General features: G+C 42.5%; 1 protein-coding gene across 2 annotated transcripts; it reads right to left on the reverse strand.

The window, feature by feature from the left end:
• Positions 1 to 133: 133 nt before the first annotated feature.
• On the reverse strand, positions 134 to 22,317 carry LOC106579130 (myosin light chain kinase, smooth muscle). 2 transcript variants are annotated; one of them, XM_014158717.3, is made up of 15 exons: positions 22,166 to 22,317; positions 21,524 to 21,711; positions 17,240 to 17,275; positions 16,879 to 17,009; positions 16,486 to 16,642; positions 15,289 to 15,600; positions 14,992 to 15,088; positions 14,436 to 14,639; positions 13,796 to 14,013; positions 4,911 to 5,034; positions 4,361 to 4,513; positions 3,828 to 3,957; positions 3,427 to 3,508; positions 3,119 to 3,259; positions 134 to 2,628 (listed from the first exon to the last, which is right to left on the reverse strand). In XM_014158717.3, the coding sequence occupies exons 2-15, from the start codon at positions 21,684 to 21,686 to the stop codon at positions 2,429 to 2,431; spliced, it is 2,148 nt and encodes a 715-aa protein (XP_014014192.1). In that variant the 5' UTR covers positions 21,687 to 21,711; positions 22,166 to 22,317; the 3' UTR covers positions 134 to 2,428. The 2 variants fall into 2 exon arrangements, with proteins under 2 accessions (XP_014014192.1, XP_014014193.1); XM_014158718.3 differs by lacking the exon at positions 17,240 to 17,275.
• Positions 22,318 to 22,605: the final 288 nt, after the last annotated feature.

A 22,605-nucleotide genomic window follows, 5' to 3' on the forward strand; every position in this document is an offset into this window, starting at 1 on the left:
GTAGGTGTCCAAACTTTTGACTGTTACTGTAAGTATTCACACCCCTGAGTCAATACATGTTAGAATCACCTTTGGCAGAAATTACAGCTGAGAGTTTTTCTGGGTAAGTCTCGAAGCACTTTTCACACCTGGATTGTCCAACATTTCCCCGTTTATTATTTTCAAAGTTCTTCAAGCTCTGTCAAATTGGTTGTTGGTCATTGCTAGACAGCCATTTTCATATCTTGCCACAGATTTTCAAGCAGATATAAGTCAAAACTGTAATTTGGCCACTCCGGAACATTCACTTTCTTCTTGGTAAGCCACTCCAGTATAGATTTGGCCTTACATTTTAGATTATTACTGCTGAAAGGTGAATTCATCTCCCAGTGTATTGTGGAAAGCAGACTGAACCAGGTTTTACTCTAGGATTTTGCCTGCTTAGCCCCATTGTTTCTTTTTTATCCTGAAAAACTCCACAGTTTTTAATTATTACAAGCATACCCATAACATGATACAGCCAACACAATGCTTGAAAATATGAAAAGTGGTACTCATATGTTGGGCAAATCCAATACTACTAACACTTTGTATTTAGGACAAAAAGTCAATTGCATTCGTCTTTCAATCACCCATGTGGGTATAACCAATGAGATGGCACGTGGGTACCTGCTTCTATAAACCAATGAGGAGATGGGAGAGGCAGGACTTGCAGCGCGATCTGCGTCAGAAATAGAAGTTCTATTTTAGCCCTTGGCATCGCAGACGCTCGTTGGCGCACGCGAGCAGTGTGGGTGCAATAATTGAATAACATGGATTTCTACATTTATTTTGCGACGCTCGCGCATGCGACGTGTCCGGTCTGGTCAGCATGTATTAGTTAGGAAGGACACCTGTATCTTTGTAGTGACTGGGTGTATTGATACACCATCCAAAGTTTAATACACTGTCCAAAATGTCTGCTTTTCTTTTTAACCCATCTACCAATAGTTGCCATTTGCCAGGCATTGGAAAACCTTCCTGATCTTTGTGGTTGAATCTGTTTGAAATACACTGCTTGACTGAGGAACCGTACAAAGATAACGTAGTCATTAAAAAATCATGTTAAACACTATAATTGCACACAGTGAGATTCCATGAAACTAATGTGACTTGTTAAGCAAAGTTTTATTCCTGAACTTATTTAGGCTTGCTATAACAAAGGGCTTGAATACTTAAGACATTTCAGCTTTTCATTAGTTAACATTTATAAAAACAGAATTCCACTGACATTATGGGGTATTGTGTGTAGGCCAGTGACAAAAATAATCTACATTTAATCCATTTTAAATTCGGGCTGTAACAAAATGTGGAAACAGTCAAGGTGAATGGAAAGTGGTGTGGTTTGAACTTTCAACACCCTTCTTATGCTTCTAGCTGTGAGAGGCACCAATGAGGAACAGTTTACTGTCGGAAAGTCATGACAAAATCAACATGCAATGGTGAATTTACCCATCCTTGTGCACTTGTCATTTCTTAGTTTGCCCTTGCTATACATTTAGCCTTACTGTTACTTTTTTAGACCTCAGTTCAGCCCATCGTGTATTCTATTGTTTTTGAGCCACCCTTGACATCCATGGACAGTTTAACAATGACCGTATCTCAAGTCTAAAGTGGCCTTCTCATCTCTCCTACATCTTGCAATGACCAGAAGTCATAGGAGATGGGAAAGAAACATGCCCGACAGTGGTCAATCTATCCCAGGGTCAAAAAAATGAAAAAGCAACAACAAAGAAATGGCATGAAAACAGATCTCTGTACAGTGTCCTAATGAACACCCTGGAATTTGCTTTCACTGGTTCAGTTCTTCCACCTCAGAGCAGTTCACAACAATTACACATTTTAGACCAAGGTCACCTTCTAGATTGCATTGTAGTTCAATTGCTAATTAAACTATATTTTGCAGTAGCTTGGTAGTAGTTAAGCTAAATTAAAATCTTGTTAGTGGTTTCAGCAGTGAATTTTTTTGCCATTTAGCTAACTACTACACACTTTATTTTGCTAAAATATGGGTGAAGTAGGCAGGCAATTTCCTTTTTTGACATCAGACCTGTCTAATTCTCACTTGACACATTGTGTAATTTGTCCTATTAAGCACAAAAACAATCATAACAAGAGTGATCGGTTCTTGCAATTTGTAGCTTAACTTCTTCCAGTGTGAAGTAATTGGTAGTTTGGTAAACTATCTTTTCAGAGTAGCTTCCCCAACATTGATTGTAGGCTACATCCCGATTCCGCACCCTTCTCCCAAAGTGTGCACTTCCACACTTTCCGTTATGGATTCAAAACATTGGATTGGTGTTATCATCGGCTACTAGGGAGTTTCCACCATTGTTAAATCCATAACGGAAAGTGCACACTTTGGGGAAATAGGTGGAGATTAGGGATGTAGTTGTTTTGTGTTTTCAGGCTACAGTTCCACAGTAAGTTTGGCCGAACACAGTGCCTCCCCTAGGTCGTTGGTGGCTCTGCACTTGTAAACCCCAGAGTCGGCAGGTCCCAGGTCAGTTAGGACCAGCTCACACATGCCGTCGTACCCCACGGTGACCCTCGAAGATGACTCCACGGGCTCCTCATCCTTAAACCACACCACCTCCGGCTCGGGGTAGCCTGTGACGGGGAGAGACCAGGGTTAAAATGGTGAGTGAAAGGGCGAGAAGGGTTGAAATGACAAGCCACAGGGCGAGACAATGGTTCAACGGGTGAGTGACGGAAATAGGGTTCAAATGGTGAGTGACGGGTTCAAATGACGAGCGACGGAAAACTAAGGTTACAATAACAAGCAACATGAGACCAGGGTTAACATTAAACTGTTTTAGGTCACAAGGGTCACCCTGAGCACAGAGTGCTCTCATTGATTGTGTGTAGCAAATGGGGTTGAGGTCAAATCTAATTGAAGTCGCTCAAATTGGAATGATTTCAATTGAAAATTCCAAAATGGAAACACTTTTGAAAATAGCTTCTCCTTTTCCATTTATTGAGAAGTCATTGGAAATAGATTCAATTTTTTTCAATTATTGAATCTGTTTACTTCCTGAATTGACTTCAATTCGAATTGGCCCCAACCACTGCTCTTGATTAAGCTTCCAACCAAACGTACCCTGGACGCGACAGACCAGGCGGGCGGTAGATCCCCGGGGCTGGCTGGTGTCCCTTAGGACCTGCTGGAAGCGGGGTTCGCTCTGCAGCTCCTGATCCAGGTTCTGGATGGCCTGCTCTGCCGCCGGGCTCCAGCTAGCCTCTGGGTGGGGTGAGGAGAGAGGGAAAATAATACTGTCATCTTCCAACAAAGGTTAATAAACAGGAGCACACTACCAGGGAGAGTACCACTTTTCAGAAGTTGATTTAACATTAAAAAGGCAAAACACTGACATTGAGCCCTAGATGGTCAATGGATGTGTCTCTTACCCTCCCCAGGGCTGCCAGGAGAGTCAGGTCCGTTGGTAAGGTTGGCCATCCTCTGCAGTGCCAGGACAGCCTTGCCTGTTGTCTATAGTTATGGAGAGAGGTAAAACACCACATACATCACTGAGAACCAGGCGTCTGCCATATGAATCAATGAGACGCTATTAACAGACCCCTTGTTGGTTCTTTCACTGAGTTAGCCTGCTGGCCCAGTCTGTTTGCTTTAACTCACTCCTCTCTGTTCATAGTCGTGCCAAAAAATGTTGTATGGCTGGACATGATAACAATTGAAGAGTTGGCTTCAGCACATACCGTATGGGGCCAGGGATGTGTTCATTAGGGCAGAAAACGTTTGAAATGGAATGTGACGTAGAATTGAATTGTGTACGGTAATATGGATATACCTTCCATCTGCGCTTGGCCAAGAAACGTCGAATCTTGTCCTTCTTGAGGGACTTGGTGGGCCGGCGGACCAGAAGGGTAAAAGAGGCCATCCAGGGGTGGGCCAGGGCCTCGTCACACAACAGCCTACACCTAAAGATGGAGTCAGGGTTTGGGGAGGGGCAAGAGCACACCATTATACCATTTCTCGCTTGGTTTCACACTCGGTTGCAAGCACAACACAGAATAACCTGCTCCAACTCCAGTAGTATATTGTTAGCCATTTCTTTGGATTTATACTCCACTAGATTTACTCCATAGAGGCTCTGTGACTTCACCGCAGGTCTCCACAGAATTTGGGTGCGTGTCAGAGGTCGTAGCTAAGCAAGTGTCAGTAATGTTTCGCTAAGGAGAACATTTTAGTGGAGTTTAAATCTAACCTGACAGACTAAACGTGCAGGCACGCATGTACACGTGTCCCCAGTGCATAAGACAATATGGATGCCAGCAAGCAGCAATCCAGTCAGCCAACATCTAGACAGTAGGCGACACAAACCTTGTGTCTTTCTTGAGCAGAGAGGTGATGAAGTCTTTAGCCTGGTCCGAGATGTCCTCGAAGCTTTCCTGGTCAAACTCATAGCAGGCGGCCGTCACCAGGCTCAGGGTCTCTGCGTCACTGTTACCTTGGAAGGGCAACTCACCGCTCAGCCTGGGAGGCAGCAGAGAAGCAGGGTCACATTGCCCATTGTATGTGTTTATTGAACCATTCGACCATTCCTATGGGGCACCATTTGTTATATTTCTATAGCCAGCAGATGGCAGTAAAGGCAAGCTTTGCCGCGAAAAAACTTACGCTTGACCATGTTCAATAAGGCACAATGCTGCAAACTGTCTGATAGAAATATATGGTGTACAACAGACGTCTCTGTGACATGTAGAGTCAGCAAAACAAACTGCTCTATTCATGGTATTTCTATCTGAAACGTTTAGCATGTTGCACCAGTGTGAACGCAACCCAGACATTCTTTTCTACAGTGCGCCCTACTGAACACTGGACCCTGGTGTACTTGAATAGAAGCAAGTCGGTGGGCCTGTTCATAACTCACAAGATGAAACAGATGACTCCGATGCTCCACATGTCAGTGGCCAGCCCTACCGGCTCGTAGCTGATCACCTCTGGGGCCACAAAATCAGGCGTCCCATGCATCACCATCAGTGGAATACCAGGCTCTGTATTGGAGAGGAAAACAGTTGAGAAACATGGTGGTCAAGGTTATTACATTGATACCGGCCATATTCCAGGTTCTCTTTATTGCAGTCTCAGGAGACTGCTGTGTCATGTTAATGTGGTATTGTGAGATCTGGTCAATTGCGCAGCAAGCTTGTAATAAAGATGACCTGTAACATGCCCATTGTGTTTAAGGTTTTTCATCCATCTCTGTACAGAGCGGATCAAATCCCAATGGAATAAACTCAAAGTGAATTTCACATCTAAATACAGTATACTTTACAGTAAAACAAAATACATAGACAATAATACATAAAAGGATGGCAGCATGCATCTCAAGAGTTATGCTCTCCCAATGTCCAGTAGTCAAATCCAAAAATAAAAATGGATAGTGGATATCAGAATGCAAAAAACGAAAAAGGGTAGATGGTACTGGATAGCAGGTAGGGTAGTGCCCATGCATGCATCTGCTGACAAGCGATGCTAGCCAGTGTAGCTGCAGGATATGTGGACTACCCTTTCCTGTTTACTAACCTCTGCCCCCCTGCTGATAGTGTGTGCCCAGCAGAGTATGTGAGCGAGGAGCGGAGGGTGCCCAATTTGACTGGAGCGTGGAGCGAGATGACCGAAGGCTGGTGCATAGGCCTTCTCTCCTGCTCTGGTAGCCTCAGTTCACAACTGAGCTCAGGGCATGCCCACCCCAGCATGCATTTGTAGTCTACTTGTGTGCTGCTAATAGCCGCTTGCTTTAGCTACTGTCATGGAGTTTCATATAGAAATTGATAAAAACACACAGATGCTAAATCAAGGTGACTTACTAAGATGAGGACCAAGAGCAAGAGAGTCTGTGCCCAAACAGTTCGAGCTTCCACTTTTAAAAATCCACCTTTACAGAAATAAGTCTCACAGTTGCCGTTTGTTATAGACCCCCCTCAGCCCCCAGCTGTGCCCTGGACACCATATGTGAATTGTTTCCCCCCCATCTATCTTCAGAGTTCATACTGTTAGGTAACCTAAACTGGAATATGCTTAACACCCCGACCGCCCTACAATCTAAGATCGATGCCCTCAATCTCACACAAATTATCCAAGGAACCTACCAGGTACAACCATAAATCCGTAAATATTGGCACCCTCATAGATATCATCCTGACCAACTTGCCCTCCAAATACACCTCTGATGTCTTCAACCAGTATCTCAGCGATCACTGCCTCATTGCCTGCATCCGTAATGGGTCCACGGTCAAACGATCACCCCTCATCACTGTCAACCGCTCCCTAAAATACTTCAGCGAGCATGCCTTTCTAATCGACCTAGCCCGGGTATCCTGGAAGGATATTGACATCATCCCGTCAGTAGAGGATGCCTGGTTGTTCTTTAAAAGTGCTTTCCTCTCCATCTTAAATAAGCATGCCCCATTCAAAAAATGTAGAACTAAGAACAGATATAGCCCCTGGTTCACTCCTGACTTGACTTCCCTTGACCAGCACAAAAACATCCTGTTGTGTATTACATTAGCATCGAATAGCCCCTGGGATATGCAACTTTTCAGGGAAGTCAGGAACCAATATACACAGTCAGTTAGGAAAGCAAAGGCTAACAATTTCAAACAGAAATTTGCATCCTGTAGTACTAATTGCAAAATGTTTTGGGACACTGTAAAGTCCATGGAGAGTAAGAGCATCTCCTCCCAGCTGCCCACTGCATTGAGGCTAGGAAACACTGTCACCACCGATAAATCTACGATAATCGAGAATTTCAATATGCATTTTTCTACACCTGGCCATGCTTTCCACCTAGCTACCCCTACCCCGGCCAACAGCTCTGCACCCCCTGCAGCGACATGCCCAAGTCGTCATCGATGAAGTTCTGAAAGAGCTGCAAAATCTGGACCCCTACAAATCAGCTGGGCTAGACAATCTGGACCCTCTTTCTAAAATGATCCGCCACAATTGTTGCAACCCCTATTACTAGCCTGTTCAACCTCTCTTTCGTATTGTCTTAGATCCCTAAAGATTGGAAAGCTCCGCGGTCATCCCCCTCTTCAAATGGGTAGACACTCTAGACCCAAACTGTTACAGACCTATATCCATCCTGCCCTGCCTTTCTAAAGTTTACAAACAGATAACCGATCATTTCGAATCCCACCGTACCTTCTCCGCTATGCAATCTGGTTTCCAAGTTGGTCATGGGTGCACCTCAGCCACGCTCAATGGTGCTAAACGATATCATAACCGCCATCGATAAGACAGTACTGTGCAGCCGTCTTCATCAACCTGGCCAAGGCTTTCGACTCTGTTAATCACCGCATTCTTATCGGCAGACTCAATAGCCTTGGTTTCTCAAATGACTGCCTCGCCTGGTTCACCAACGACTTCTCAGATAGAGTTCAATGCGTCAAATCGGAGGGCCAGTTGTCCGGACCTCTGGCAGTCTCTATAGGGGTGCCACATGGTTCAATTCTCGGGCCGACTCTTTTCTCTGTATATATCAATGATGTCGCTCTTGCTGCTGGTGATTCTCTGATCCAACTCTACGTAGACGACACCATTCTGTATACTTCTGGCCCTTTGGACACTGTTAACAAACCTCCAAACGAGCTTCACTGCCATACATCACTCCTTCCGTGGCCTCCAACTGCTCTTAAATGCTAGTAAAACTAAATGCATGCTCTTCAACCGACCACTGCCTGCTCCCGCCCGCCCGACTAGCATCACTACTTTGGATGGTTCTGACTTAGAATATGTGACAACTACAAATACCTACAGTTGCAGTCGGAAGTTTACATACACTTAGGTTGGAGTCATTAAAACTTGTTTTTCAACCACTCCCACATTTCTTGTTAAACTATAGTTTTGGCAAGTCGCTTAGGACATCTACTTTGTGCATGACACAACTAATTTTTCCAACAATTGTTTACAGACAGATTATTTCACTTATAATTAACTGTATCACAATTCCAGTGGTCAGAAGTTTGGATACACTAAGTTGACTGTGCCTTTAAACAGCTTGGAAAATTCTAGAAAATGTCATGGCTTTAGAAGCTTCTGATAGGCTAATTGACATCATTTGAGTCAACTGGAGGTGTACCTGTGGATGTATTTCAAGGCCTACCTTCAAACTCAGTGCCTTTTTGCCTGACATCATGGGAAAATCAAAAGAAATAAGACCTCAGAAACAAAATTGTAGACCTCCACAAGTCTGGTTCATCCTTGGGAGCAATTTCCAAACACCTGAAGGTACCACGTTCATCTGTACAAACAATAGTACACAAGTATAACTTCATACATCTAGACGTTCCGCTAACGGAACACCGCTCCAATATCCAATGATAGGGCGTGGCGCAAAATACAAACTCCTCGAAAATCCGAAAACTTCCATTTTTCAAACATATGACTATTTTACACCATTTTAAAGACAAGACTCTCCTTTATCTAACCACACTGTCCGATTTCAAAAAGGCTTTACAACGAAAGCAAAACAGATTATGTCAGGAGAGTACCCAGCCAGAAATAATCAGACACTCATTTTTCAAGCTAGCATATAATGTCACAAAAACCAAAACCACAGCTAAATGCAGCACTAACCTTTGATGATCTTCATCAGATGACACTCCTAGGACATTATGTTATAAAATACATGCATGTTTTGTTCAATCAAGTTCATATTTATATCAAAAAACAGCTATTTACATTAGCATGTGACGTTCAGAACTAGCATTCCCACCGAACACTTCCGGTGAATTTACTAAATTACTCACGATAAACATTCACAAAAAACATAACAATTATTTTAAGAATTATAGATACAGAACTCCTTTATGCAATCGCTATGTCCGATTTTAAAATAGCTTTTCGGTGAAAGCACATTTTGCAATATTCTGAGTAGATAGCCCGGCCATCACAGGCTAGCTATTTTGACACCCACCAAGTTTGGTACTCACCAAACTCAGATTTACTATAAGAAAAATTGGATTACCTTTGCTGTTCTTCGTCAGAATGCACTCCCAGGACTTCTACTTCAACAACAAATGTTGGTTTGGTTCCAAATAATCCATAGTTATATCCAAATAGCGGCGTTTTGTTCGTGCGTTCAAGACACTATCCGAAGCGTGACGCGCCGGCGCGTATCATGACAAAAGAAATCTAAATATTCCATTACCGTACTTCGAAGCATGTCAAACGCTGTTTAAAATCAATTTTTATGCGATTATTCTCGTAAAATAGCGATAATATTCCGACCGGGAGACGTCGTTTTCGTTCAAAGACTGAAAATGTAAAATGGACTCTTCACGTGCATGCCAAAGAACACCATCCCAACCGTGAAGCACGGTTGCAGGAGGGACTGGTGCACTTCACAAAATAGATGGTATCATGAGAAGGAAAATTATGTGGATATATTGAAGCAACATCTCATGACATCAGTCAGGAAGTTAAAGCTTGGTCGCAAATGGGTCTTCCAAATGGACAATGACCCCAAGCATATTAAGGATAACAAAGTCAAGGTATTGGAGTGGCCATCAAAGTCCTGACCTCAATCACTTAGAACATTTGTGGGCAGAACTGATAAAGCGTGTGCGAGCAAGGAGGCCTACAAACCTGACTCAGTTACACCAGCTCTGTCAGGAGGAATGGGCCAAAATTCACCCAACTTATTGTGGGAAGCTTGTGGAAGGCTACCCGAAATGTTTGACCCAAGTTAAACAATTTAAAGGCAATGCTACAAAATACTAATAGAGTGTATGTAAACTTCTGACCCACTGGGAATGTGATGAAAGAAATAAAAGCTGAAATAAATAATTCTCTCTACTATTATACTGACATTTCACATTCTTAAAATAAAGTGGTGGCTGCTGCGTGTTTATACTTTCGTACTATTGTTTGTACAGAACGTGGTACCTTCAGGCGTTTGGAAATTGCTCCCAAGGATGAACCAGACTTGTGGAGGTCTACAATTTTTTTCCTGAGGTATTGGCTGATTTCTTTTGATTTTCAGCTGAGGTCAAGCAAAGAGGCACTGAGTTTGAAGGTAGGCCTTGAAATACATCCACAGGTACACCTCCAGTTGTCTCAAATGGTGTCAATTAGCCTATCAGAAGCTTCTAACGCCATGACATCATTTTCTAGAATTTTCCAAGCTGTTTAAAGGCACAGTCAACTTGGTGTATGTAAACTTCTGACCCACTGGAATTGTGATACAGTACATTATAAGTGAAATGAGCTGTCTGTAAACAATTGTTGGAAAAATTACTTGTGTCATACACAAAGTAATGTCCTAACCGACTTGCCCAAACTATAGTTTGTTAACAAGAAATGTGTGGAGTGGTTGAAAAACAAGTTTTAATGACTCCAACCTAAGTGTATGTAAACTTCTGACTTCAACTGTAAATAATCATTATGGAATCTGAAAAGACACTTATCCCAAAAGTGTAGTGGTGTACATGGTGTACTTACTACGTGCACATGCAAAAAGAAATGAACGATTTGGGTAGATAACTGCATAATAGTAGCAAAGTATTTCTAAACTAAGAATCTGATCTCTTAAACGTTTCTTTCATTTTCATTCTATTATCTATACAATAGGCCATAATTGATTTTGTGCCAATAGGCCTGGCCTATTCCCACGTTCAAGGAGATTTCCATTTTGATTGGGTTATTTGGCCTAAAAACCTTTAGGCTTGCCTATATATAGATATGTATATATATTAAACAACTGCATCTCTGCCCAGCCTGGCAAGAATGGCCAAAAGGGTGTTTAGCATCCCGAGTGGCTCTGCAAGTGTAGAGAGGATATTCTCTGCTCCTGGATGGCTCTCCATGCACCATCGCATGAGCCTGAAGCCACAGACTGGCCAAACTCGTGTTTCTAAAAATGAATTCTAAAAATGAATTCAAATGCACAAATAAGGTCATTTTTTGGTGAATTTGTATTTAATTCTAAGTAAGTCCCAGCCTATATGCGCAATTTATAGACTATAATGATTTAATACAACAAAATGGGGTTTAATGCTGCGCGCTTTATGTCCCTTCCACGATACTGTGTCGCACTCGCAAATGATTCATAATGTATTTCTTCGTAGGCTATAGCCTTCAAATAATTTAAATAATATACCCTAAATAATTAATTTATCATTCCTTCTTAATCTCCCTGTCTGGCTTCTGACCTATTTATAGTGTTTATAGGCTGTTTTATATTACATGTAGCCTATTTGAAATGATGTTCGCTTCCTACATTCACATTTTCATGTTTATTCAAATACTTTTCATTCATATCCATATGGTTTGGTTTCAATACTTAAAAAACGATTGGTAGGTCCGTTAGCATTCATTCCCTTCCAGCCATTACAATGAGTCTGTCATATAGCTCCTCCCACCAGCCTCCTCTGCGTGTGTCCATTTCATGGGCAAGCTGTTGTCAAAAAATTCCTGTCCAGCGATTTTACATATCTAGATACAGTGCATTCGGAAAGCATTCAGACCTCTTCACTTTTTCCACATTTTGTTTCATTACAGCCTTATTCTAAAATGGTTTAAATAAATCTACTGTTCCTCAATCCACACACAATACCCCATAATGAAAACAGAGTGAGAACAAAGTGAAAACAGGTTTTGGGGAATGTTTGCAAATTTATTACAAATAAAAACAGAAAATCTTAATTTACATAAGTACTTAGACCCTTTGCTATGAGACTCGAAATTGAGCTCAGGTGCATCCTGTTTCCATTGATCATCCTTGAGCTGTTTCTACAAATCCATCTGTGGTAAATTTAATTGATTGGACGTGATTTGGAGAGGCACACACCTGTCTATGTACACCTGTCACACCTGTCACAGTTGACAGTGCGTGTCAGAGCAAAAACCAAGTCACGAGGTCGAAGGAATTGACCGTAGAGCTCAGAGACAGGATTGTGTTGCTGCACAGATCTGGGGAAGGGTACCAAAAATGTTTGCAACATTGAAGGTCCCCAAGAACACAGTGGCTCCATTCTTAAATGGAATAAGTTTAGAACCACCAAGACTCTTCTCTGTGCAGTTTCCTTCCTCTCTGGCAACTGAGTTAGGAAGGACGCCTGTATGTTTGTAGTGACTGGGTGTATTGATACACCATCCAAAGTGGAATGAATAACTTCACCATGCTCAAAGGGATATTCAATGTCATATTTTTTATATTTTTCCCCATCTACCAATAAGTGCCCTTCTTTGCGAGGCATTGGAAAACCTGGTTAAATCTGTGTTTGAAATTCGCTGCTCGACTGAGGGACCTTATAGATAATTGAATGTGTAGTGTACAGAGATGAGGTAGTCTTTAAAAAAGTCCTGTTGAACACTTATTGCACACAGAGTGAGTCCATGCAACCTATTATGTGACTTGTTAAGCACATTTTTACTCCTGCACTTACTTAGGCTTGCCATTAGAAAGGGGTTGAATACTTATTGACTCAAGATATTTCAGCTTTTCATTTTTAATGACACTGAACAAATATAAACACAACATGGAACAATTTTAAAGATTTTACTGAGTTACAGTTCATATAAGAAAATCAGTCAATTGAAATACATTTATTAGGCCCTAATCTATGGATTTCACATGACTGGGAATATAGATATGCATCTGATGGTCACATATGTTAAAAATGTAGGGGCGTGGATCAGAAAACCAGTCAGTATCTGGTGTGGCCTGTGGAATGTTGTCCCACTCCTCTTCAATGGCTGTGTTAGGTTGCTGGATATTGACGTGAACTGGAACACGCTGTCGTACATGTTGATCCAGAGCATCCCAAACATGCTCAATTGGTGACATGTCTGGTAAGTATACAGGCCATGGAATAACTATCACATTTTCAGCATGCGACAAATCTTTGCGACATGGGGCTGTGCATTATCATGCTGAAACATGGGGTGATGGCGATGGATGAATGGCACGACAATTGGCCTCAGGATCTCGTTACGGTATCTCTGTGCATTCAAATTTACATTTATAAATGGTAGAGAAATGAACATTCAATTCTCTAGCAACAGCTCTAGTGGACATTCCTTCAGTTAGCATGCCAGTTGCACGCTCCCTCAAATCTTGATACATCTGTGGCATTGTGTTGTGTGGCAAAACTGCACATTTTAGAGTGACCTTTTATTGTCCTCACTGCAAGGTGCACCTATGTAATGATCATGTTGTTTAATCAACTTTGTGATATGCCACACCTGTCAGGTGGGTGGAACATCTTGGCAAAGGAGAAATGCTCACTAACAGGGATGTTAACAAATTGTGCACAATATAAGAAATAAGCTTTTTGTGCATATGGAACCTTTCTGGGATGTTTTATTTCAGCTCATGAAACATGGGACCAACACTGTACATGTGGCGTTTATATTTTGGTTCAGTGTCATTTTTTTAAACATAATTCCACATGATGGGGTATGTAGGCCAGTGCCAAAAAACACCAAGTAATCCATTTTAAATTCAGACTGTAACACAACAAAATATGGAAAAAGTCAAGGGGTGTGATACTTTCTGAAGGCACTGTAGGTCTGTTCTACGCAAAATGTATTTTGACCTGATTTTGAACGTCCCACAACATTGTCCCCTACTGCACATGGCCCTTGTATCTGCAGGACACTATGAAGACCCTTTTTACACTACTGAGTTGAGCTCAGCCAAGCTGTACTGTGCAAACAAAATATCTGAGCCAGGAAAGTAGCAAAATAACGTTCGGGTCAGCACGATAGTTTGAAAATACTATTAGTCTCTACTCCAAACCCACTCACCCAGCTTGGCTGCCAGGCCAAAGTCGATGATCTTAATCCGCGTGCCCGTGGTGTCCACACACACAATGTTTTCTGGCTTGAGGTCCAAGTGGACAATGTTCTGCCGGTGGATGTACTGCATTCCCTCCAGGAGCTGTTGCATGTAGCGTGCGCTGGTAGGCTCCGTGTGCTCAAAGTTGTCGTCCACGATGCGCTCAAACAGTTCCCCGCCGGCAATGCTAGAGATGTATAAGGAAGACCAAGGTCACATGTCAAACCAATCCATAGATCCTATAGCTCTAGAGGATTGGATAGGCCTCAATGATACAAGCCCATTATTAGACTGATCCCTTGCATATGCACGTTCAATGTAAACAATGTAGATCTCTCAACAGCCGTGTAGGCTGGTCCCAGATCTGTTTGTGTGGTTTTGCCAAGTCCAAACTTGGCAATGACAACAACCATAGGAGATCTAGGTACCAGGCTACATGCAGGGGCCCTCAATCCTATCTCCAGGAAAGTGCAGAAGAGAAGAGAAACACACTATAAACGTGCACACATATTGACATGCACACATTATATTGTAATGGAAACTCAGTAAAGACATCAATGCAATTGTACTCCTAGAATAATCTTAATGATTGGAACTGGCTGTGCTTACTACTCCATCACCATGATGATTTCGGAGCGGGTGTCATAGGCCCCGAGGCACTGCACCAGCTTGGGGTGGTGGAGACAGTTCATCAGCTCGATCTCCCTGCGCGCCACAGCCTTCGCCTTGGAGCTATGGGCCCGGTAGAACTTCCCTGCACACACCTGACCTGTCTCCTTGTGACTCAGCCTGAACACCTGGCCAAACTTCCCCCTGTTGAGGTTCCAATAGGCAGTTAGCAGGGTTGTGTTCATTAGGACACACAGTAGCAAAACGTTTTCAAGTGTTTTAAAATGTGTCGCCACAGAAAATGAAAATCGACAAGTTCATGGTCATATTAACTAGACACCAAACAGAAGAAAACTAAACAAAACTGGGAGGGAATACCTGAGCTTGTCCAATGAGAACACTCATTGTCGCTTTTCGTTTGCTATGATGAGCACAAATGAATACAACCCAGATAGTACTTCAGTTTCGGACAGTTTTGTTCCGTTTCATGCCAACTGAACACAACCCAGTTCAGCAATGAGTCAATATACTGAGTGAGTGACCATCTAATGCTTACATTCCCAGCTTCTCATGCACATTGTAATGATCCTTGACTTTGTGCGTCGTGTCAATGGTGACAGTCACATACGATTGGGATTCCTCTTTTAGCTCTCCTTCAAAAGCACAGAATCAAGATTAGTCAACAAGAACTACTGTACAGTATATGTGTAGTTGAATTCAACAGAATGTAGATACGAGACATTTAAAGGATAAACCAATAGACAGACAACCAATCAGATCAACAACTGTTTTAAGAGCTAAACTTGTAGTAATCATCAAAGTCACTGTTTGGAGAAAATCAATTTCCACCAACCTCTGGTTTCCATCTTGACACGGTCCGACACCTCACTCGGCTCACTGACACCTGCCAAATTGTAGGCCCGAACGCGAAAGCGGTACTCCCCAAGGGGCTCCAGGACCGAGCGGATCCGGTACGAGGTGTTCTTGCAATGGGTCGTCACCTCAGTCCAGTCCTCAGGCTTCTCAGTGCCTTCTCGTCTCACCTCCACCGTGTAGCCTGTGACGGCAGTGCCCCCGTCGTAGCTGGGCCCCGACCATGACAGGACCAGGGAGCAGGAGGAGAGCTGGGAGACCATGGGACTAGATGCCGGAGGGTGAGGCCGGTCTGAGAAGACAGGGAGACAAACACAGAGCCTGTGAGATTACATTTGCTTCCTTTTGAAAGCACTGATCTGACATGACTGGTGTGGTGGATTTGGATTCCTAAGGAAGGATGCCATTTGAAAGCATTGGAACAGGATCCAAGGTAGATGTGGTATAGAATTGGAACAGGGCCCAAGTTAGATGTGGTTTCCTAATACTTTACCTAACTCATTAGTTCAGTCATGTTAGAGCAGTGATGATACCTCAATGTACACCTGCCAAATTTTGTATAATAATTTAAACTGAGACACAGAGACACAGAGACACAGAGACAGCTCCTCTGATACCTCAATGTAGGAAAGAAGGAAGGAAGCCATTTAAAACTATTGGAAGAGGGCCCATGGTCAACTTTAGATGGAAGCAACTGAGCTCCGAGAGACCAAATGCATAACCTCTTTTGACGTAGTCGAGGTCAGCAGCTGTGAACTTTTCCTGCTTCACCCTGAACAAGACTATTCAAGATGAAGACACATTCCCCGAACTGTAGGGTTCGTTGACATTGAGTTTACTAGCAGGACTATTCTTGGAATTGTTACGTGTGAGTAACCATCTCGTCTTGTTCTGTGGCTTTCCAGGAGCAGAATCGAGGCTCATTGGTATTATGTTGTGGTAATGCAATCTATCAGCAATAATTGTCAATTGGGATGAGGCAGGGTCGTATTCATTAGTGTACACTGTAGCAAAATGTTTTGCAACAAAAAACTAAAACAGAGAGGGAATAGCTGGATATCAGCTAGTCCCTCTCTGTTTAAGTACGTTTTCTTTCATTTGGTGCCTAATGAATATGACCCTAGTTTATTGAACGGTTGAAACTTTAGTGATCATGAACACGCCCCAGGATACTCACCGATAACACTGAGGGTGACTGTGTGCTGAGCCAAGCCCCTGCGATTCCGCACCAATATAGTGTATGTACCCGCATCGTCCGGACAAGCCTGAGATATCTCCACACTGCTGTCAGTGTCACTGCTCTCTACACGAGTCCTCGGCCTGCCTGCAACCACCTGCATAGAGGGAGAAAAGACAGAATAAACGTATTCTTGGACTAAAATGCATTTGAGATTGGTGTTTAATCCAGGACTAGAGTTAATCTGAGTCCGGTAAACTAGTCCCAGATGTTTTGAGAAGTAAAACATTTAACTTAATCTGTGAAAAGTTGTACATTTATTTAAAGTATCAACAATAGATATGATAAAGCCATACAGCCTTATTTCTGACCCAAAGCCAATTCAACCCAGACCTGCTCTCTGTTGTAGATCCAGCAGGAAGCCACAGGAACACTGCAGCTCCTGAAGGCACAGTGGAGTCTGGCCTGCCCTCCCACCCGCACTTCCAACTGCTCTTGGGGGTCAAGAAACTCCAGCAGGGGACCTGGAAGAGGCAGAGACAACGAGTGGTTAACATTACATCACTGAGCTCAACTCTTTTTGCAAAGTATGCAAACTGCCGGTTTGAAGCATATTTCAAGTTGGGTAAAGTTTGACTTGTTCTTGGTACTTTAAGTGTTCAATGAAACACATGCGAATAGGAAGGCCTTTGTCTTGATACTTGTTATTCTAAATCTGACTGGAAGCCAAGCAGTTGTCAATGGACCAACTCACCCTTTTCAGTGGAGACTCTTCTCTTTGAGGTGATATCTGAAAAGTGTCACATTACATGGGTGATTGACTATGGGAAGATAGCAATTAATATTGTAACTTTTTTTGGGGGGGTGGAAGATCGCAATTGCCTACTCTCACATCCTCTCTCCTGTCTCATAGTCTCCTTCTTCTTTGGGATTTGGTTGGCGGATCGCATCCAACTTTTAGGTGCACACATCTAGGGCTGTTACGGTGACTTATTACTGTCACACTGGTGGTCATGACGGCAGTCAAATTCCACGTGACCATTTAATCCCGATAATTAGGCTTCTCCAAGCTCTGATGCTGCTGATGGTCATTAGTAGCCTACCAATCTTGCTAACTTCCTTGTACTGCCTGGTACTCAGCACTCTATTGTCACATAATCACTCTGACATCAATGGAAATGTAATTGAAAATCTCATCAAACACACGTTGCGAAGCAATTCAATAGGCTATGCAATTGTGTGAGAAAACAGACAGAAGGCCTCTATTAAAAATAGGAGGATCCCATCAGCTTTTTATAAGCTAGGCCTACTATATTTATTTCAAAACTTTCCTAATATTAAGCACATTGCTTCTCTTTACAACAGGAGTATAGCCTACCTGGCTGGCATGAAAATGAACCACGGGAAAAGCGTCCTCTGTTCACTATTTAAGTGCATAGATGAAGTAAAAATGTTTCTTCTGCCCCTGTTTCGAGACAGGTGCATGATAATGGTCCATTCTAAATCAAAACTAATTTTCACACATATATTATTTAGTATATGTAAAGACAAGATTACATCAAGAATAGTCTGATGGGTGACAATATTAGCCTATCACTTGTGAATCAAATCAAATGTCATTTGTCACATGCACCGAATACAACAGGTGTAGACCTTACAGTGAAATGCTTACTTACAAGCCCTTAACCAACAATGCAGTTTTTAGAAGAAAAAAATGTTAAAGTATTTACTAAAATGAACTGAAGTAAAAAAAAAACGTAAAAAAACACGTAGGTGTTCCTTCTGTCCAGGTGGGAAAGAGCAGTGTGGAGTGCAATAGAGATTGCATCATCTGTGGATCTGTTGGGGCGGTATGCAAATTGGAGTGGGTCTAGAGTTTCTGGGATAATGGTGTTGATGTGAGCCATGACCAGCCTTTCAAAGCACTTCATGGCTACAGACGTGAGTGCTACGTGTCGGTAGTCATTTAGGCAGGTTACCTTGGTACCTTGGTGTTCTTGTGCACAGGGACTATGGTGGTCTGCTCGAAACATGTTGGTATTACAGCCTTTGTCAGGGACAGGTTGAAAATGTCAGTGAAGACACTTACCAGTTGGTCAGCGCATGCTCAGAGTGCATGTCCTGGTAATCCGTCTGGCCCTGCGGCCTTGTGAATGTTGACCTGTTTGAAGGTCTTACATCGGCTACAGAGAGCGTGATCACACAGCCGTCTGGAACAGCTGATGCTCTCATGCATGCTTCAGTGTTGCTTGCCTCGAAGCGAGCATAGAAGTTATTTAGCTTGTCTCGTAGGCTTGTGTCATTGGGCAGCTCGCGGCTGTGCTTACCTTTGTAGTCCATAAAAGTTTACAAGCCCTGCCACATCCGACGAGCGTCAGAGCCGGTGTAGTACAATTCAATCTTAGCCCTGTATTGACGCTTTGCCTGTTTGATGGTTCGTCTGAGGGCATAGCGGGATTTCTTATAAGCGTCCAGATTAGTGTCCCGCTTGTCAGGTCGGGGATTCCAACGCTCTAACCACTAGGCTACCTGCCGCCCCGTATCACATCTAAAGTGGCTAATCAACTTCTTAAAATGAAGGACATTAATCCATTTTACAACGGGTGTAGAGCCTAACTGGCATACATACACAACGCATGAGTTTCAAGTTTGGGGAAGATCATTTTCACCATAAAAATGCACCTTTATAATAAAAGCATTACATGCATAATCACATTTGCAGTCACTTTTGAGAATGGTGTTTACCTGGTAATGGAACATTTGCGCTTATAGCCTACTGCCCTGTGCGCATTGCTGTGCTTATAATGTGAAAAAATAGCCTAATAGTTTATCAACATTTTAAGCTAAACGTTCTTATCTGTTGCCTCAGCCTCATTGCTTAAAATGTTTTTTGATGCTAGTGATTGTATTAATTTGGGATCTATCCAGTGGTGATTTTAGCATGTCCATTTTGATGGGGCCAACTCCCCCCAAAATTGTGATGAATGCCATCAAAGCCACTACACAACACAACACTAAACAATACATTAATTGCACTATAAAGGTGACAAACGGTGCCCACAAACTGTTAGGGTCTACATAAAGTCCCAACAGCAGTCTCAACACCTTGCCACTGCTACACCTGGCTATCAGCTGAGCCTTGTCTGGCAGCGAAACAATTCATTCAGCCTCATTTACTGCCTTTAAAAAAACATAGCTGATATGGCTGACTTGCTTAAACAAATGTGGTTTTTACTGATAATTGAGATGTACAAACTATGGCATAAGGGGACGATGAGTGGATAAGAGGCAATCCGTAATTTCGATTGAGACATTAATGAGCGAGCTAGGACAGACATGGTCAATAGAACTATTTGTTCAGCACTTTTTAAATGTACAACGACAGAATTCTGAACGTGGGCCGTTCTTACAGTGTACACCAAGTGTACAGTGTTCTCCCTGTACACCAAGTCAGGACTGTAGGATAAATAAAGGTGCCATATAAGCAGACAATGAAAGCTTTTAAAATATTTGATGATGACATTTCTCTAAAATAGGCTATAGGCTAAATGTGCACCACCAAGTCGGGAACAGTAGGTGAAGTTAAGAGGTGAAAATATCCCTGTCACGCTGGTATAAAGGATTTGGAGACAGGTGCAGGAATACATAATCTGGGTTTTTAATACACCCAAAACAAACACATATACAAAACACTGGGATGTACCCAAACAAAAGAGCGAGGGTAAACCTCGTAGAACGACATGGGAGGAGACCCGTAATACACAATGCACAAAACACGCAGCACAGGCTGAGACACTGCATACAGTAGGTACTCACACGACCAATGGTCAGAAGAGTAGGCTAAGTTATGAGGGGAAAAGGGACCACATTATTAGGGTGACTAATTTGGCTACTAGCTGCTTACTACACAACATACACTTAGAATTACTTTCTTAGCTACAGTATACATATCTCCCTGGCATATTACATCATTTATGCAGCAGCATACAATACATTTTTGTACAACCTTGTTGTGCTGTGGTCACTTGAACAGGAAGGTGGCGTGATGGTCCTTCGTGGGTAAATTTTGTCATCAAACTTCGTCATCAAATTCTGGCATTCTCTTGATTTATGGTGCTTTCAAGACAACTGGGAACTCAGAAAAAACAAGGTTGAATCATAACTTCGGTGATCTTCAGGTCGGAGCTCTACAAAGAGCCTCGAGTTCCTGACTTGGATGACCGTTCAAAACGTATTTTCCCAGTCGGAGCTTGTTTTTTACCCCGAGTTCACAGTTGTCTTGAACTCACTGAAGTCAGAGATTTCCCAGTTTCGTGTTTCCAGTCGTTTTGAACGCGACAGAAGTCATGCTGGATTGACAGCATGGACGGTGTTGTTTTTTATTTTTGATAAATATTAGAAAATGTCTCTCATTTTTCTTTGTTCCTTGGGTAAATCAGCTGGGAAAAACAAACAAATGTAATCCTTTTTAGATTTAAATATAAGGCAGCTTTGCTGGCTTGAACCTCTGAAGAGGTGTTATTTATTTTAAGTCACCAATGTTTTGGCTCATGCATTCAACATCTAATAATTATAACTGGAATTATTCTAAAATGTTATAAGTGGTTCAGTTGTATAGATACACAAATGCCTTTGAACATGTTGATATTGTCAAATCAACAAAACAAAAAAGAGCCTTCTGGCCATACAGCAAGGTAGGATAATAACAACAAACATCCATAACTAGTCGAGGGGCATGCTTACCTCAAGAGTCAGGCAAACACCTCTGAATCATATGCTAATTAGGTTTCGGATGATCAGTGAGGGTCAGTTGCTTGTTCTTCAGGGCAAAGAGTTCAATCACTGAGATTCACATAGGACCAATGCCCAAAAACGTCCACATAACTACAAAATGATGACTAAAATAATTACACCCATTGCTACGATAAAGCACTATGCTATTTTTTAACGAAGGTCTGAGCGTCGTTCTTCAAGAACCAGAAATATTTGATTGATGACAACAGTAAACTATTTAAAATAGTTCAAACTGATTCCTTACCTGTTGATATGGTTCCCTGCTTTCTGCTACCCCCCTGAGCAGTGTCCCTGTCCTCCAGCTCATTCTTGATCCCCTTCAACACAAACTGAGGGGCGGCAGGCTTAAAATCCATCCGAAAAGTGGACACGAAAGTCTTCTTGGGGCCCATGCTGCCCGTGTCCATCTTTGCCAGGTGAAAATGGACAAATCTGAAGAGGCAACCATTCAATGTTAAGCAGACACGACAAGGTTTCCGATTCGTTGTCTGTCAACGACCCCTTTTTCGCCCTCTCCTCTTATTGGCTGTCTCCTTTTATTTCTTCTTGATTTCTCTCATTCTCACACTCTTATCTCTTTCACTTTCCATCTCTCTGCAAAGCGATGTGTGAAACTCTCATGTGTTCCATTTGGTTCACAATTCACACCTCATCTGGCATTGCTTTCACACTGGCTACAGCCACTAGCTAGCGCTCTACCCCACCACAGGAAACCACTATATTTATCAGGTTCAATTATATGGCAAGCCAGTGGCCCGCCTCCCCCTCTCACAACACAACAGAGAGAGAACATACTCACACACACACACACACAACACAACAAAAACAAAGAGAGATACAGAGATAGAGAGACATGGAGAGAAATGAACAGAGAGAGTTAACCTACTTGGTTATGTCCTTCACCAAACACAGTCACCAAACACCTCTGCCAAGCACACCTAGCCAACTGTCACAATAAATCACATACACACACCACAAACAAAAAACAGCCTCGTTGTGCTCCTCTGTGGCATGTTGTTTGGCAATCTCTACGCCACTAACGACATCACAGGAATCTCGGAGAGCAAGTAGGACAGCTTTTTATATTTGTCTAACCCACTGTGTCAAACCACACTACAAATAGTAATGTCCCTCTAGCTGTATGAATCTTACAGTTAGGGATTTCCCACAGAGATACAATGTTGTGGATAGAATTGAGGTATAGGTGATATACGTTCACTTGAATATGTTCACTTGCTTTTGGAAATCCCATGCAGGCTTGCTGTTTCTGAGAGTGTCTTGCTGTGTCTGTCATTCAAGGTGTGTTCCATGGTTCCAGGGTTTACA

Source organism: Salmo salar, chromosome 19 (genome assembly GCF_965601325.2).
Source record: "Salmo salar chromosome 19, fSalSal1, whole genome shotgun sequence".
Taxonomy (NCBI): Eukaryota; Metazoa; Chordata; class Actinopteri; order Salmoniformes; family Salmonidae; genus Salmo; species Salmo salar.